Genomic DNA, 17,611 nt, shown 5'->3' on the forward strand with positions numbered 1-17,611 from the left:
AGCAGATGATGCAATCTGCGTTGTGTGCGCAGCGGCGTAATACGTGCAACAGGAGGTCTCGGACCATCGGGCATACCTGGAAGGTCTCGAATAGCGACGCTAAAATGGACTTATCCTTTGGACGAGTTGGATGCTCGGTGCCTTCAGCGATGATAGAAAATAGTCTCTGGAACTTCTTAAGTTCAGTCCGTGGGAACTGAAGTCACGCTGCCTGTGCACAAGCCAAATGAGTGATCCACCGCACCATCGGTGACTGTCAAAATCACAATAACATATGTGGGAATGCTGAAGCATTCCCACATATGTTATTGTGATTTTTATTTTCCACATTTTTTTTTGCCACCGAACAACTCCCACATAATACGTCCAAATTTCAACTAGCTTCAAAAATTCACACCTCTCCGGGGTATATATATCGTCTGATTCCACATGACTTACAGTATTTGCACGATTTAACATTTAATATCAACTTTTCCCTATTCATTTTCAATGGGACATTCCTTGAATTTTTTCCAAGTATCACTTTCCACGCCCACTTCAATATATATAATAATAATTACCAGGTGTCTGATACTGTTCGGTGGCACAGTTGGTAAAGAACGTTGTCCAGTAACCCGGAGGTCATCATTTCATAATTTATCTCTCAATTTGCTTCCGGCATTCCCACGCAATTTCTCCAGAAATTGCACTTAGTCTAGTTTTGATAGGTGTCTGCTTTTTTTTTGTGCGTCAAAGAAATGTAAATTAAACTGCACTGTAACACATAAATGGAGTGCTGTTTTGTAGTATAAATAGTATAAATTAGCAGGGAAACAAAATTTAAACTGTTGGATTATAAAATGTAAAAAAAAATAAAATAAAAAATAAGTAAATCAGATGTTTTCCATCTTCAAAAACAGATTGGAGATAGCCATCCAATAAAATTCTCATTTTTATTTCATCAACTATACCACAAAAATATATATATTTTTTAAACTCAAGAACTTTTAATGTTGTGAAGATGTTCTTCAATATAAAACTGTAAACGGTATAAAGTAGTTTGAAGTTGAATACATACTGCTTCAATAGTGTACATGCGTCAAGAGACTTCACCGGTAGCGACGACCTGTATGCGAAAGACTGTTGTTGCTACTCGACAATGCTCGTTTGAACAATTGCACTCCAAAAACAGTTGGGTCAAATCTACCCATAAAGTGGATGAGTCCATTTTTTGGATACATAATTGGGTTACATTTGACCACACTGTTTTTAGCGTGCGGGCTGGATGTGAAGATCATGGCTTGTAGAAGCCGTGCAAAGTCACCGGGAAGATGCTGTCGACTTCTGCCCGGGCCATCTCGGTCATCTTGGCGGCATCCAGCACCAACAGGAAGCCGGGCCTCTCTGCTCCCGGCTTCACAACAATGCTCAGCAGCACGCCTGCAGGACAGGGCACGCAATGGCACGCAACGTTGGGTTTGCTTGGGGGGGGGCGCACGTGTATCACGAATAGGGATGTAATGATATCCAAACGTCACGATGCGATGTCACGATATGAAGCTCACGATAACGATAATTATCATGATATTGTGAGGAGGTTGGTGGTATTTTAAAAAAAGGTCACAATATTGTAAAAAAAAAAAAAAAGCACAATATTGTGCTTTTGTACATAACAGTAATGTTATTATTATTATTATTATTATTATTATTATTATAGTATATTGTTAATGCACGCACACATTGAGTTCCTCCACATATTGACGTTGCTTCACAGGCATATTACGTTCCCCTTCATCTGACCATTAGCGTGGATTTTAAACATAGAAGGGCCAAAATATGCCATACAAAAATTAAATTGCACTAAAAAAAACTAGCCACCAGAGGGTGCTACAGCTGCACAAATTCAAATCAACCTGACATTTTGTTGGATTTCAATATCGTGAACATGACGACAATATTGTGGCAGTTTTAATATCACGATATCGCACTTATCGTTACATCCCTAATACATACATACATACACACATATATATATATATATATATATATATATATATATATAAATGAAATCAAATCTTTCTGTCCGTATTCATACCATCATCCTCCCGTGTAGCTCCCGGTGTTGGTACGAATAGCGGTTCTGACGGATAACACTCCTCCTCCTCCCAAACCCGCGTCTCTTTGGTCTGCACGTTCAACTTGACAATCTGCACCCAATTGACAAATGAATGACTGTCCCAAACATTTCTTGTGTCAGAGCGTGAAACTGATGGGCCGCCTTGTATCAGTCGAAGCGTCTTAATTGAGCAAAGCGAGTGTTCCCCACCTTGTCAGGGATGAAATGGTTGAGTCCAAGGCCGTAAGTGAAGGAGTACTTCCTGCCACGACACTGAGCGTAGTTAATCTGCGGGAACTCGAAGGCTGGCAGACAAAGAGAACTAACAATGAAGGATGTGCGAGCATTCATCCATTTTCTATTGTTTATCCTGTCATGCTTCACAGTAGACTAAAGAAAAAATATTGAAACCGTAAGATGGTGTACGTCACCTTGTCTTGGTTTGGAAAAGAGGACTTCCGGTTCCAACCACACGGTTCCATCGCTATGAAGGGCAGCGGTTGCTGTCGTGTATGGCAGAGAAACCAGGTTCTTTCCTTGCTCCTCCTGACAAAGCCCGCACGAGATCCCAAGATCGACCGGTTTACAATGTATACGCGTTTGACAAAATATAGTGTCATCAAAACAATTTAGTAGGAAAGGCGCATAAAGTACAAAACTGTACAATGGTGCTTTGATTTTATAACACAGGGGTGTGCAAACTTTTTCCTCTGAGGGCCACATGCAGAAAAATAGAAACCTGCAAGGGCCACTTTGATTTTTTTTTTTTTAAGTTATTTATTAAACACTGTTAAAAAAAATCAATGAAGCAATTATAAATTGATATAGTGAAATAAAATCAAATAAATAATAACAATAAATAATTAAATAAAACAATTTAATGTGATGTTTTCACAAATCGGACCTTGACACTAAGCAACAAGTGGATAAAAGCATTTGTATTTCTGAAACCGAGTTATTCGCTGTAAATGTGTCTGTCTTTCCGAGGAACATTTACTCCACCATTTATTTTTTTTTTTTTTTAAAACAGCATTGAAAAATTGTTTTTAGTATATGCCGCGGGCCGCCAAAAAAAATGTTTGGCGGGCCACAAATGGCCCCCAGGCCATAGTTTGGACACCAAAACAAACTAAAATTCCCAAAAACATAAAAAAAAAAAAAAAAGAGAATTAACAAACTACATTTTACATTTACAAATCTGACAAAAACTAACAATAATTAAAACAAAAATATCCTTTGTTTTGTTTTAGTCTTTGTTCATTAATTTAATACACGAGCCTTTAGGGTTAATTTTAAATGTGATTTTAAGTATGTTTATTTCAGCATTAACCAGAGTAAGAAAAAAAATATATAAGAAAAAAATATATATAAAAAAAATAACATTACAAAATAATAATAATAAAAAAAAATAGAATAAGGACGTTTGAAAGTGTGTCACACAGAAGTGACATCATCGAGCAGCAGCCAAAAAAAAAAAGCACCTTCAGATGACAATTTTGCGTTCTTGACTTTTGGCTCCAGTGGCTCCCCTTGCCTGCTTTTTCGTTTAACTCAGCCGAAATGCAACACTAGGTAAGAAATGCGTTACATTTTTCATTTTACCGTGGCGTTCATTACATATTGCACACAAGTAATACACATTTAAAAGAAAAACTAAAACTAATAGAAAACTAACAGAACTGCCCTGAAAACGTGTTAAAATTAACTCAATTTCAAAAACCTCAAAACGAAATAAAAAAACCCCCCAAACAAACTAAAATGAAATTTCCAAAACCATAATCATCCCGTTACTCACGCTGTGTAAATCCAGCGGCAGAACGTATCGTCTGACCTCAGGCTGAGGCGCTCTCATGGCTGCTTTCTTCACCTCCTCCCACTCCCCCCTCAGGTTGGCCAGATACAGGTAGTTGTACACAAAGTCATGACTGCATACGGAGACGAATCATTTCAAATACAGTTCATCGAACACACACTTGATCACGCTGACCTTTTCCACACGCAGAGGTCAACGACAATGAATCCCTGGTCTTCGTAAGCGTTAATATGATGGAAGATGTTGAAAGCCGATGTCCGGAACTTGTGGCTGCTCAGATGTGCCGCCGGCTCCTTCGTGGCCAAGTGAAACCACGTCTAGAGGAAAAACATGCATGAACGCTGACGTACGAGAGTCAATGGGACAATAAATTTAACACTCACTAACGGATTTTAGTCTAGTCAGTAGGGGTGTGTACACAAAGTTTCAAATGTCCCAAAATAGATTTTTACCGTCTTCACCTTGTTTGTTGCGTGCGACTTTATTGGGAGCTCTGCTCATGTTGTACATGATTTGGCCACTTAGGGGCAGTGTGGTTCTACATGTTGTGATACATTGCCAAGTTGTAGCCACAATAGAGAGTAGAAGGAAAACGTTATGATGAGGTTATGCCAATAAAAGTTTTTTTTTTTTTTTGGTGTTTTTAAAATATTGCGCACAAGTAATACACATTAAAAAAACAACAAAACTAAAACTAATACTGAAACTAACTAAACTAAAACTAAGCATTTATTAAATAACTAAAACTAAGTAAAAAAAACAAAGAGAACCACCCTGAAAACTAATTAAAACTAACTAAATTTAAAAAAACGAAATAAAAACTAAAATGAAAAAATCCCAGCAAAACTATAATAACCCAACTGCCATATTACAAATAAATTGGTTTATATACTGTAGCATGTTTCTAAATATGCAAAAAAAATATGCAATTTTTAGGACGAAACACAATTTCTCTTCAAAACATTATGTGGCCCTTGCGTCCTTCTGATTTGCTGTATGTGGCCCTCAAATGCAAAAGTTTGGACACCCCTGCTCTAAAGCAGTTGTTAAATGTATTTACTTAACCATCCATTTTCTCTACGCCACAAAATCCTGTTTAGGATTTCGGGGAAACCGAAACCTCGGGACTTGCATGGGACGAAGGGGCGGGGCCCACCTACCCCCATGCTCTCATTGGATTCAAAGCAGTCCATGTATGTGGCTCCTCTGACGCTCCAAGCCGACAGGAACTTGAGCAGGTTGATTTTCACCGGCTGCTCCACAAACACGAAATAGTTGTCGGTCAAACCAAAACTGCAGACGGGCACGCAAAGCGGAGGGCAACGCGGGGTAGGGGGCGGAGACAGACAATTTTAAGGCCATCGAATTGTGAGGCGTTAACTAAATGCTTCATCCAACCTCAGCACCTGTGTATGTAGGAGGGTTTCAACCTCTCACTGCTCGGCAGTTGGACGACGACCTGGGATTTCTCTAAGGGGTCCGACTTGTCTAGAAACACAAAAAGTAAAAGGAGAAAAAAAACAAAACGATTTTTCTTCTGGTGTGAAAACCGTGCGCACAAGCAGCAGTCAAAGCGTTGCAGCACAGCGTGTGACGCAAACTCACCTTTCTGAGCCGGTGGGATCCTGACAATGTTATAAGCGAGACTCATGTTCTTGCCAAAGCAGTTGCCAATGTTGTAGACCGTGCCGTCCGACTCAAAGTGGGGGTGGGCCGTTACCCCGTTGACTGACAGGTACTTACACAGGTCCACCTAATTTCAGCACGTCGGCAAAAAATATCAACGTTAACAGACGCGAGCGATATTCGGTTCACATTGCGAGGACACCAACAACGTCAACATTGTACATGATGATTAGCGCTCAAGCGTAGTTAAAAGTACAAACATTTGTGAATGGTGTCCCAAGTGCACCTCTCACCTTCTTCAAAGTGTCCAGCGATTCGGGATCGACCTTGGTGATGTAATTGGTCTCTGTGACGGCGTAGAAGTCTTCCCCAATTGGATAGACGTTGACGACGCAGTTATCAGTCACCTCGATGCCTCGGAAGTAGGAGAAAAATCTAGGCAGATATACAAGTTAGTTGTTTATTTATTGTGTTGTTTGTAATTGCATTTAGGTTATACTTGTATATGGAATATGATTTCAAAATTGAAAAGTTCTGAAACGTTTTCTCTCTCTCTCTTTTTTTTTATTTTATTTTTTTTTTTTTACTAAGCCTAATATTTGCCACTCTACTAGATATCTTCTTTTGTGTGCAAGATGAAAACTTTTAAATCGTAATTATCGCATGACTTCAATAGTTAACTCAAGATTAATCGCAAATTTTATATCTGTTCTAAATGCAGAATAAAATATTTTTTCCCCAAAGTTTTCATGCTCTTGTTAAGATAAAAGTGGGGAAAAATGTTAAACTAATAGAGATGTGGCTGCATCTTTTAGTCATTGATACAGTAATTTCATAATAATTCAGAAAATTGAGGTAAAATTAAAAAGATGCACTGTACTATAAAAAAAAAAAAAAAAAGTGTGATCTTGATTTGTGTCGAAGTCATTTTTCTGCCACCAGATGGCACAACTGCATTTGTAAGACGCTGGTGACAGCTCAGTGCATTTTTCTTTAAGAGCCATTTAATCTTTAATACGACGCAACTTGTGAAATTCTGCACATTTTTAAAATTGTCAAATTCAACTTGACCACAGTCTCCACAAATATGTGCATTATTAGAATTTTTTTTTTTAAACTGTTAAAATTTGACACATGCTGCGCTGTGACTAGAAGTCCCCCAGTACATGCTTTCCAAGGGGCGGTCATTAATCGCGGGTTTAAAAAAAAAAAAAGAAAAAAAAAAAAAAAGAAAAAAAAAAAAGTCCTGTTCACCTGGAGAAGATATTTTTGCAGGGGTCAGGGTACATTGCCGTGCCAAACTCGGTGATGACCACTCTGTTCTCAGCCATCGCGCGCACGTAGGCGTCCGTTTTTAAAAACCTAAGCAAAAACAGACACATTCGTCTTGATGTGGCAAGCGAGACATTGTCCATTTTCAGGACAAGATCAAACTTCGGTGGTCTGGAACGGTTACGGTTCTTACTTCCTGTAGTAGGTCACCTGACCGTCCTTCAGGTCAAACTTGTGCATGAGGGCCTGTCCGTCAAAGAGATGGTGGAAAGGTTGGTCCCCGACCTCGAAAAGACCCGGTCCCATCCTGAGAAGACTGCCGCCCAGCCATGCTGGCAAAAGGCCTTCGCAGACGGGATGATGAATTTTGTTCAGTTTGTCAGTCAGTGCAAACACGGCATGCTGATTACTAATGTGTTTGTGGAACACAAACTCAGCAGAAAAATCCAACAAATTTTTATCCATCTTAAGGGTCGGCCATTTTGCCTTGTACTGACACATGCTGGCGATTGATGACGACATCACCAAACCTTGGTGAGCACTGTGATGTCATTTTCAAGTAGCTTGTCGCCTACGCAAGACAAAATTGCCCAGACAGCAGTACAAGTTGAAGGAATGTTCGCCCCTACCGGTGACTTTGGCTGGAATTGGCTCATTCAGCTCCTCTACCGTCTCAAAAATCTTCCTGTAGCCAGCAGCGGGATGCTCCATACTAGACAAGAATTTTGGTTCATAAATTGCAATCCGTAATGACAAAAATCAGGATCGTTAATTCGTATTCTGACATACCATGAGAAGCATCAGAAAAGGTCCAGAACTTACAAAAGATACATTTCAAACCGGAATTATGAAATTTCCTTTTCAATGTTGAGAATGACAACGCACTGAGCATCTGACGGTTCCTGACTGAGAAGAATGCAACCTCCCAACCTGGATCCCTGTGATGTAATCAAAGCGGACAGTTTTGAAGACGGGGACGACAGCGAGATGGCCGTTACGGCCGACCTGAAATATGGTCCTCGAAATATTCTCCGGCAAGTGTGCGAGTCTTCCACTTGAAAGTTGGAACTATTTTTGTCCTGGAACATTTCTGACATAGATCTCGTATATATAGTCATGCACGGTTGTTTTGAGAGGGAAAAAACATTTATTCTGGTGGAGAGAAATCTTATATAAATTTGGAAGCTTTGAAAAAAAAAAAAAAAAAAAAAAAAAAGTGTATGGACTTATTTGGAAATATTTACGTGCATTTTCTAGAATGCTTTTCCTCATTGGGATCACTGGGAACTGAAGCATGACAACTTTTGGACAAGAGGTAGACTGAGAGGCTGATTGCCAGTCAATCCCAGGGCTAGAAATAACTTGTATTCGATAATTTTGGTATATATTGACATGGCGATTAAGTGATCAACTCCTCTTGCAGATCGTTATGATTGTTGGAAAAAAAATGCAAAAACAACTACCAGTGTATCAATCATCCTGTGATTGTAATATGGTCATTTTGCTCAAATTAAAGAAGGAAATAAGGTTTGAGTACCGGATCAACATTTCGTTAATCTACTCAGTATGACAACAAACCCATCTTCAGTTTAAGCAGCACATATCTACCATAGAGTATTTGGAAAAGTCCAAAATGCTCTACAAGTGGTCTATTTGATGAAACCATTTCTTTCTTAATTTGGGTGACTTTTACAGACATACTACACAGAAAACATACACAGAAAACATTCCTGAAATGACCAACTTGGCTCATCTTAACCATTCTACTCAGAGGGTGGAAAAAAAACACAATGTTTATTTGACACAAAGTATATTTCATTCACATTAGCTCATATTCATGCACTCCTACAAAAAAAACAAAACAAAACATGAAAGAATGGAAAAACTTTACTCACGGGCTCACCATACTGCTGCACGCTCTTCAAAAAATTCTTTTCACTTGCACAAGCAGTGCAGGCAGCGTTTCAACCGCACACTGAATTCCTGTTATGAGAGAGAGAATTCTCCTCCTACTCCTTCCTTCCCTCAGCCCCGCTCCCCTCTCCTATGCATCTCCTTCCGTTCTTCTGCAGCCCATTTGCTTTTCCTCCGCTTCTACCTTTTCTCCATGCGGTGTCAAGCCGAGCCCAACAAGCCAGCCTTGTCTTTTCAGCTGGCTGGCGCATGGCTTCAACAGGAAAGTTCTCCAAGCCTCCAAAAACAAGCTCTTTGTTTACCTGGGGAGGGGGGGAAAAAAAAAAAAAAAAAAAAACATTCAAAGACGTGGGCCCAGATTTCAGCTGTTTGATTGTGGTTGTGCATGTGAAAGAATGTGTTCTAATTAGTTCCAGACAGCTTGGAGGAACTCAAAGTAGGAAGAAGTATATGCAACTGGTTGGTTGTGGTGGGCGAAGAGGCAGCAACACGGAGAGAAAGAATTAAATCATCTGCTGCAAAAAGAGGAAAGAGATCAAGTCAAACATCAGGGGACATATTCTCCAAATATGGCATGTGTCAAAATTCAGCTTGTATTTGCAGGAAACTGACTTTTTTAACTTGTATACAAATAACTCTCTGGCATGCCTGCCCAAATTGAAACAACCAAGTGCTGCAAGTTTTTGTCAGCTGCTATGTTGGATAGTAGCTTTCGATATGCTTAATTGTGCGGTGCGCATCTGTTAACTATACTGAGCAACTACCCCCCCTCACAACAAAAATAAATAAATAAAAATGGAGCAGTTAACCGTAATACAACAACCAACAAAAAGTAAACGAACTCAAGAAAAGCGCAAGTAACAGCTGAATGTGTTTTATTTCCCCGGAATTTGCATAGTTGGAGTTGAACAAACAACTGAATAGGGCTTTATAAACATTGCAGTGCATTACAGGATATGTACTAAGTTCAAACAATGCTTCATATAGGCTAGGACCAATAAATACCGCATATAATGAAATTTGAACTTCGGGTTTGAATTTAAGGTTACACTTGATGCATCAACATTACAGTATAAAAAAAAAAAAAAAAAGTAGATGCCTAATAAAACAGTAAAAAGTCCCAAATTTGTTTAGCATTTTAACAGTTTAAACTACAGCTTTCAGGCCTATTATGTATATATATTTAAAAAACATATACGTATTTCAACTACCCAAGAAGTCATACCGATAAATATACGAGTAGACAGCTTTAATCCTTTCCCAGCTCTGCAATGGAAAACAAACAGAACTAAACCTTGTACACACAACTATACAAGTGAATATTTTTATTTGGTCAGTCTTATTATACAAGTTTAGTAAATAAAAACATATGCTAATTTTTTTTTTTTTTTTTTAATCCCAAGCAAAGGCATTTAATATTGGCATAATTAATTTAATCTAGAATCTCACTCCCAAATGTACACATGCATGCACATAATGCCTACAGTCAAACGACAGTTGTGCTTAAATGGCAAAGCGGTGTAAAAAAAAAAAAAAAAAAAAAAACAACACACTATCTGTCAACTTGCCTTAATAACTCCCAGCGGTATCACAGATGCAAAAAAAAACAAAAACAAAAAACAACAGGAAATAAGATCTTCCATTGTAACATACTGTTCCGTGTGTACCAGTGTGAGTGCAGTCTATAGTGCAGCGAACAATCCAGCCAGTTTAGTTCCTCAAACTGAAAGCTTTGGTCCTCCTGATGAGCAGTGGCGCTTTAATCTTTGGCTTGTTGTCAGCCTTACCGGCTTTTTCCGTGGAGGGGAACCGTTGACTGTAGATGTCCGGGTACTGCTTCTGAAACTGAACACCACCCACATTCAAACAAACTGCTAATGGGAAATAGATACAACTAATTAAATTCATTTAAGCGAGGCCATGATTACATTTGCTGTTGGACCGATGCTCTGTGGCCAAAAAAATAATTACAGTATATATTATTATTTCGTGCTTCAACCAAAGCCAAAAAGAATAATATAATTCTTACCCGTATACACTCTACTTTGTGGGTCATTCCATTCGAAATAAAGAAACGAGCACTTGCTGTAAATTAAATGTATTATTGCGACTCTTGCTGCAGTAAAAGTGATTCTTAATCGTTCTTGAACACCCAAATATTACCCCCCCAAAAAATAAATAAATAAATAAATAAATCAATAAAATTAAAGGTCCATTTCGAAAGCTGTTGGTGCCTACATTGTCCTCCAACTTTAGAATGACCCATTTACACTTTTCATATACTGTACAAACAAATGACCAGACTTTTGGTCTATTTATTTACCTGCTTCAACCTTTTGCGCCTGTCCTTCTCAGTCATGTTTTGGTCCGTCACCAACGTCTCCAGTAAGTCCTCCATGGCCTTCTGGGAACAGGACAACTTCTGCTGCTCAAATTCGGCGCCGCTAATCTGATGGCAGAAGGTAGGCATTGGCAGCGGGACGCACACTTGGTCGCCGTCGTGAACGTTAGCGATGTCATCCATTGGTACCTGAACGGGGTGGAAAAAATAAAGTGGGTGGCTTCATCCCTTTCCACAAGCAGCATGGCACCACAGGATGAATGCAATTCGACAACAGAAAGAAAACGGCATCATTATTTTGCTGCCATAAACAGAATCCTTGACATCAACTGATGGAACCAAGGCGGTGTGATAATTTCAGAAGAACAGTACCTGTGCTGTGCGCAAGTACTGGACGTGGTCGTTTATGGCACCGAGCAGATACTCGGGGACTGTCAGGATGCTTTGCTGATGGTCCATGAAAAAAGAAACCAATCTGGTGGCTAAGAGCTCATCCAAATCACACTCTTCAGCGCTGCCGAGAATGCAGCCGGAAAACGTGTGGACCATCTGGAAAAACAATGACAGACATGACAATCATGGCCATATTCTGAACACTGTTCTATTTATATGTTGCACCTTCCTAAAATAATGGCCCAACTCATTTTTTTTTTTTCATAAAAAGAAAAACTAAAATACTGATTAGATTATATTTAATTAATAATTTCAGATGTAGAGCTGAATGATGTTCAACTAAGGATGCATCCAATTTTAGCAGAGAAGGCCAGCATCATGACAAAAAAAAATATATTGTCAAAATACAACTCATTGTCTGAAGAAGATGTTATGGAAAACGTGCACTTCTAAATTCTGTTATGTCAAAGCCTTATTCCAAAATGGAACCATTTTTTCCACTGAAAATTACGCAAAAGAGGAATGGGTAAAACTTCCCCAAAACAGGTTTGCCAAGCTTATGGCATCATATTCAAAAATATGCTGCAATGTGACCCAAATTACAATCTTCTCAAATTCACCAGCCATCGCTTTGTCCATATTTTTTTTTTGCAAGCCAAAATTTTTGTTATGAAACTTCAGATACGTCGCCACCCAATTTAAGTGGCTAAAAAATAAATAAATAAATAAATAAATACAAAAGGAAAAAGAAAGAAGGGAGAGGTGTGACAGTTGTCTCTCTCACCAGCGTCCGGGTGCCAATGGCGGGGTGCAGGCGAGGCATGTCCACATTCTGGCTGATGCGAGACATCATCCTCATGAGGAGCTGCAACTTCCTGCGTGAGGCAGGGGGGAGGAGGAGGGTGCATAACTGCAGCGCCTCAATGGCCACACGCTCACTCTGAGGCCGGAGTAGTCCTAAGCGCATAACATGCACCGAGATAGACATAAAAAAAAATCTGCGTCATTTCATTGCCTTGAAAAAAAAAAGGGAAGTAGTACAACTAAAGCAAAAAACGTGCAAAATTTCAGCATCTGTTGTTTTATCTTTTGGCACAAGTTTACTTGTGTTGCAGCCAGAAATGATAAAACACAAAACCACATTGATAGATACAAAACGTAAGCAGGTGTGTTGATGGACGACAGGCTGATCAACTACAACTAGAGTCAATGATGAGTTGAGTAGGATGCTATTAAAACAGTAGAATGGTGAAGATCAGATGTTCTTGTTACTTGGCATCTGAATTGTTTTTTCCCCTTTGTGTAATACGCTAAAATTTTGAGCATTATGCATCAGGAAAACAGTTTGCTCATTAGCTGCATGTTCTGGCTCCTGGAAATTGACCTTATCGTAAACCAATCAAGACGCAAGACATCATGTCTGCCGACAGCACATGCGTTTTGCTGCGGACTTGGAAAGACGATCTATCATTAGACGTTAGATGCTGTTAGTCTGATGAGACATCCGCAGACACACAGACAGGGAAAAGGGAGGGTCAGAGGTCTTACTGTGCTCAGATTTCGGTTCTTGGTGCTGCGTTCTGGCAGTGGGTGCACAAACGGACGGTTTGAACAGCGAAGCGGGGCGAAGCAACATGGGCACATCCAGCGAGCTCAGGTAGCGACGAACCACAACAGCAGGCGCCGGCGGGGTCCGTGAAAGACCGGATGTACTGGAGGCCGGTTGGGCGCCGCCCAGTTCCGAGGTGGCGTGAGGCGAGTTGGCTTCGGTTGCGCGAAACAGAGAGAAGCTCGAGGAGGGCGCGGCAACGCGCGAGTGATGCCGGTCGTCTGAGCTATTCACGTTCAGGCAGCTGGCAGCTCGGCCTCGCCGCTCGGTCTCCTCGAAGGGTTCTTCGCCAACGACGTCCAGGCAGCTGCCCACGCTCTTCGCACGTAAATTGTGCAACCTCTGCGCCGCCGCAGATTCTACAGAACGCCTGGTCAAACTGTGTGGCGCAGTTACAGAAGGAACCGTTTTTGTTGGCGACGAAGTAAAGTTTGAGTAACGGCGAAGTGTCATATAGTTGCCATCCTGGCTCCTGTTGCTCGAAAAGCGGGATGCCAGGCTGTCGTTGGATAAAAAGATGGGTTGCCTAGTCAGAGGGGCGGAGTCATCTAGGATTGTCTCCAATGAGGAGCTTCTAGTTTGGCATCTGAAGGAGGACCCAGCAGTACTGAGGCTCATGTAGCTGCCTCCTAAACGGCCGCCGTCTGCGCCCCCGGCAGGGCCTCGTCCCAGCGCCGCCAGGTGGGACTGAACTTTTCCGCCGAGCACGTCGCTCATGGGGGAGTCCGTCTCGTCGCACGCTCCCTGTCTCAGCAGCGAGAGGAGGAGGCATTCGGTGGAGCGGAATGACGTCTTGGCTGGAGGCGGCGCCGAGGGAAGGTCGCGCATCTTGCGCTTGCCGCCTTGGTGCGCGGCGGGCGCGCCGACATACCCGCAGTACACTAGACAGACAGGCAGACAGAGGGTCGAGTGTTGCAGGCGGAGAGTCAGTGTAAGCAGACGGTGGAAAGGGGAGGGAGAAACTTTGGTTAGTTCAAACTGTCACTCAACACGTACAGGACCAAAGACAACACGGGCAAGCACATAGGAAACGCACAGATGCTAATAACAATGTTAGCTTATCACAAAGAGAAGAGAGAGAACCAAAACCCACAAATATTTTTTAACAGGTAAGCACCAAAGAGAACGGTACCTTACCCAGCACGTTGATAAATAGTTCATACAACTCATAGGTGAGTAACGGCTGCGGAAGGCTGTAGAAGTAATCGGACACCGTTTTGAAAACGTCCCGTTCAAAACCCGGATAGGACGCCTGCGCACTGTCATACTTTGGCCCTGGAAAGGAACACAAAATGAGCGTCAAAGTGAAACAGTAGAGCATTCAATACAAATGTGTTTCTGTATGTAGCAGCATTCCTACTGTAAATAAATAAAATACAAACTACAAAATAATAAATCACGAAACAAGATAAACGACATGTAATTGATGGTAAATGTTGCTGCTACTCACAGTTGGCCAGGCTCTTCATAGCTGACAAAACCCAGTGAGGAAGGTCATCTATACAAAAGTTTGGATAGGCTGTTATCACATTTATTATGATCTCAAATACAAATTTCATATCATATGTCATGTGTAACCATTTTGTCTGACATAAAAACATTTAAAAAATGTGATGTTAATCAAGAGACTAAAAGAGTAAAGTCATGCTCAGTATAAGAGCCGTTCGTTCTAAGTACTGCGCAACTAAACCATGTCTGCCATCTAGTGGTGAATGGTGATATTACAACTTAAAACTACAGTCAGCTCCTGCATACTGGTGATTTGGCACCTGTGGATTCATATATATTTGCACTTTTTTTTTTCATTTGAGCATTTTCCCGGATCCCCTTTTCTTAATTTCCCTATGTGAAATTATAATGACTGTTTATCAGCATTTTGAAGATTTTTGGGTGCTTTGTAATAGCTTATATATTGAGCCATTTTCCATGGTGTTCTTAGTAATACAGTATCCAAAATAGCCTACGTTCATACAGCAATAGCTATGGTATTGTACTGCCAAAAACAGGGCTTTTAGGAATTTCATTTTTTTTTTTTTTTTTTTTGTTTTGGGTTTTTTTGTCAGCCACGACTGTATGATCATTTCCGTTAGATTGTCCAATGTCAGTGGAGTTTCACATTATATGTTAGCATCAATTTTGTTTAGCTAAATTATATGCTTTGGGGTTTAAATATACAATTAGGTAACTGGGAACTGACTGTGCATAAAAAAAAAAAAAAGTAAATAACCAAATAAATAAAACCTCCCTAACAAACTGCAATCACTCAACATAGAGCGAGTCAATACAAAACTGAATAATCTCATGCAAAGCTAGAACCTACTGGTCTTGTCATGCAGGGTGACCACGCCGTGCTTGTTGACTTTAGTCATATTATGGATGATGTTGTGAGGGTTGACGGAACGGTGGTCCAACACTTCATCAAGAGACGCGACACCCAGAATCTTCTGCAAACTGAAACGCAACAGAGAGAAAGACAATTCCTCAAGCGGATGGTCCCTGTCGGTCATCAATCCTGTCCGTATTGTGACGCGCGTGTGTTTTTACTGAGTCAGCGTGGTGTCTCTCCAGATGTTCAGTTCGTCATCTCCCGTCAGCTCTCGTCGATGTACGGGCTGCTCTCCCGACTCTTTCTCATCTCCTGCTTGGTGATTTTCCTGAAAGAGGCGGGTACGGTAGATCGAGACTTTTATTATTATTATTTTCTTTCTTTTGTAAACAGTTTAGGTTACCTCAGTCTCCTGTTCATTTTTCTTCATGCTTTTAAACCTGAAGAAACCTTCTTTGTCTCGAAGTGAAGGCCTTTTCTTAACGCCTTTGGAAGCTGAGGGCACAGCTGGACACGGGATGGGCTTCAGCGGAGAGGTGGACGGAAATCTTTGAAAGAGGAAAAGCCAAGGCAGCAAATTCAATATCTATTTTACAATCCAAAACATAAAATGGGTTAATTCAGATTAGAATGAATATTACTTATAAAGTGTGTTGTTGTCCTCCAGATCCTCTGTGCCCCAACGGCCCTTCACATCTTCTATCACGTGGTTCTTCAGAAACTTCTTGAGCAGCTGGACTGTCTGCTGTCGAGTGACATCGGGACCAAAGTTGCTGTTGCTACACAGCATTTGGTGCAGCCAGTCCACAGCAGCGACCGCCGTGAAGCAGGAGCTGTAATTCCTCAAGTTCTGCCGGTGCTTCTTCAGCGGCATACCAGCCCGGAACAGACGAGTTATCTCATTCCACTAAGACCAGACAAGACAAGAAAAGACAAACTTAGTACAGCTTGTTTAGTAACAATGTTTATATAAAATTCATCTGCTCACATAAAATCTCTAAGCCTATGGGAATTACACTATAGTACAAAGCTGTGTGAAATGAAGATAGTTGCGTGTGCGTGTGACAGTCAAAATTTTCATTTAATTCTCGCTCATCAAGTTTTGCAAGTTAAAACTAGTAAATGTGTAAGGATTTAAAATGATTGAACATATACTTGACACATTAAATTACTTCTAGTGTTTGCCTTTTAAAAATATATTGGTGCAAGAGTAAAGTAAGAACTTCATTCCCTGCACTTTTTTGTAACAAAAATGTACATATGGTTAATTGTACATGACTGTGGAAGAACCGCAACGTAAATTTAATTCGAGAAGCTCAAATAGTTGTTTTTCGTTAGTTAATTGCTGTACGAAGCTTTAGGTAAACTTTTTGACAACACTGTGACCTCCAAAACATCATATATAGTCTAAATACGACCTAAAATACATTTTCTGGAGGAAAAACAAAACAAAACAAAAACTGATGTGGAAGTGTTTTTCGCCGTTTCCCTGAAAACATTTAGCTTGTTAACGTTAACTTACCAACTTTGTAGCTCGGTACGGCCCAGGGGTGATAATATGTGAACTCATGTTTATCCCAGAATGACAGAACCGGTTATTTCAATTCGGCGACAAATAATTCGCGTCCATGACTACTTTGTGGATAGCAGCATTAGCATTATTGTGAGGTTCAACAATGCTAAGCTGATTCCAGCCGTCTGTTCAAAATTACGAGCCGTGACTTTCTGACACGGGATTGGACAATTACATAATCACGTGTTCACATCCAGGGCGTGACGTACACAATCAAAATAATAAAGTACTGTACTGTACACTGTTTTCAAAAAACTTTTTTTTTTTTTTTTAATAAATAAGATTTTGTTTGATGTTGTTTTTTTTTTAACTATATACTGTATATCTTACCCTTCTTGAGTCTAAGAACAAAAACTGAGTGCTATATTGTGAACCTGTATCTTTTGTTTGGAAAATGTCATACTCATAAATGCAAATTCAAGATGTTTGTTCAAATTATTTTTGATGGAGCTCGACACTTATTTTTACGCTCTTAAACTGATAAGTTAACACATATAAATGCCAAATAATAAATAACCCATGTCTATATATTTAATATGTTTGTTTCCCCTTAATTCTTGTATATTTTACTTTTGTTTCATTGTTGCATATTTTTATGTAAAACTGGTTTACCTGATATTGTATTTGTTCATCCCGTGTTCAATACATT

The 17,611-nt window shown here is 40.2% G+C and overlaps 2 protein-coding genes across 6 annotated transcripts; both read right to left on the reverse strand.

The window, feature by feature from the left end:
* Nucleotides 1–113: 113 nt before the first annotated feature.
* Nucleotides 114–8,860, reverse strand: LOC144026908 (retinal Mueller cells isomerohydrolase-like). 4 transcript variants are annotated; one of them, XM_077534018.1, is made up of 14 exons: nucleotides 7,000–7,405; nucleotides 6,789–6,896; nucleotides 5,828–5,969; nucleotides 5,514–5,661; nucleotides 5,315–5,396; nucleotides 5,069–5,201; nucleotides 4,083–4,225; nucleotides 3,891–4,020; nucleotides 2,527–2,641; nucleotides 2,306–2,400; nucleotides 2,075–2,186; nucleotides 1,304–1,419; nucleotides 1,058–1,105; nucleotides 114–211 (listed from the first exon to the last, which is right to left on the reverse strand). In XM_077534018.1, exons 1-13 carry the CDS (start codon nucleotides 7,326–7,328, stop codon nucleotides 1,079–1,081), a joined length of 1,680 nt encoding a protein of 559 aa, XP_077390144.1. In that variant the 5' UTR covers nucleotides 7,329–7,405; the 3' UTR covers nucleotides 114–211; nucleotides 1,058–1,078. The 4 variants fall into 4 exon arrangements, with proteins under 4 accessions (XP_077390144.1, XP_077390145.1, XP_077390146.1 ...); XM_077534019.1 differs by lacking the exon at nucleotides 114–211 and adding exons at nucleotides 7,436–7,518; nucleotides 8,702–8,860 and having other exon boundaries at nucleotides 1,001–1,419; nucleotides 7,000–7,150; XM_077534020.1 differs by lacking the exon at nucleotides 114–211 and adding an exon at nucleotides 8,702–8,852 and having other exon boundaries at nucleotides 1,001–1,419; nucleotides 7,000–7,150.
* A 718-nt stretch (nucleotides 8,861–9,578) lies between these two features.
* depdc1a (DEP domain containing 1a) lies at nucleotides 9,579–17,091 on the reverse strand. Of its 2 annotated transcripts, XM_077534623.1 has the most exons (12): nucleotides 16,912–17,091; nucleotides 16,031–16,296; nucleotides 15,793–15,937; nucleotides 15,608–15,717; nucleotides 15,384–15,514; nucleotides 14,514–14,561; nucleotides 14,201–14,338; nucleotides 13,003–13,944; nucleotides 12,239–12,411; nucleotides 11,434–11,610; nucleotides 11,044–11,250; nucleotides 9,579–10,565 (listed from the first exon to the last, which is right to left on the reverse strand). In XM_077534623.1, exons 1-12 carry the CDS (start codon nucleotides 16,957–16,959, stop codon nucleotides 10,431–10,433), a joined length of 2,520 nt encoding a protein of 839 aa, XP_077390749.1. In that variant the 5' UTR covers nucleotides 16,960–17,091; the 3' UTR covers nucleotides 9,579–10,430. The 2 variants fall into 2 exon arrangements, with proteins under 2 accessions (XP_077390749.1, XP_077390750.1); XM_077534624.1 differs by lacking the exon at nucleotides 13,003–13,944.
* Nucleotides 17,092–17,611: the final 520 nt, after the last annotated feature.

The sequence above is a fragment of the Festucalex cinctus genome, chromosome 10 (genome assembly GCF_051991245.1).
Source record: "Festucalex cinctus isolate MCC-2025b chromosome 10, RoL_Fcin_1.0, whole genome shotgun sequence".
In the NCBI taxonomy this organism is placed as follows: domain Eukaryota; kingdom Metazoa; phylum Chordata; class Actinopteri; order Syngnathiformes; family Syngnathidae; genus Festucalex; species Festucalex cinctus.

Coding starts and splice junctions, on each gene's coding strand:
- LOC144026908 (XM_077534017.1), bottom strand. CDS start 7,328: ATGTCGTCATCAATCGCCAGCATGTGTCAGTACAAGGCAAAATGGCCG. Junction 6,897..6,999: donor CAGGTGACCTACTACAGGAA/GTAAGAACCGTA, acceptor GTTTTTGCTTAG/GTTTTTAAAAACGGACGCCT. Junction 2,187..2,305: donor ACCATTTCATCCCTGACAAG/GTGGGGAACACT, acceptor AATTGGGTGCAG/ATTGTCAAGTTGAACGTGCA.
- depdc1a (XM_077534623.1), bottom strand. CDS start 16,959: ATGAGTTCACATATTATCACCCCTGGGCCGTACCGAGCTACAAAGTTG. Junction 15,515..15,607: donor AGAGACACCACGCTGACTCA/GTAAAAACACAC, acceptor GTTGCGTTTCAG/TTTGCAGAAGATTCTGGGTG. Junction 13,945..14,200: donor ACTATTTATCAACGTGCTGG/GTAAGGTACCGT, acceptor CTGTCTGTCTAG/TGTACTGCGGGTATGTCGGC.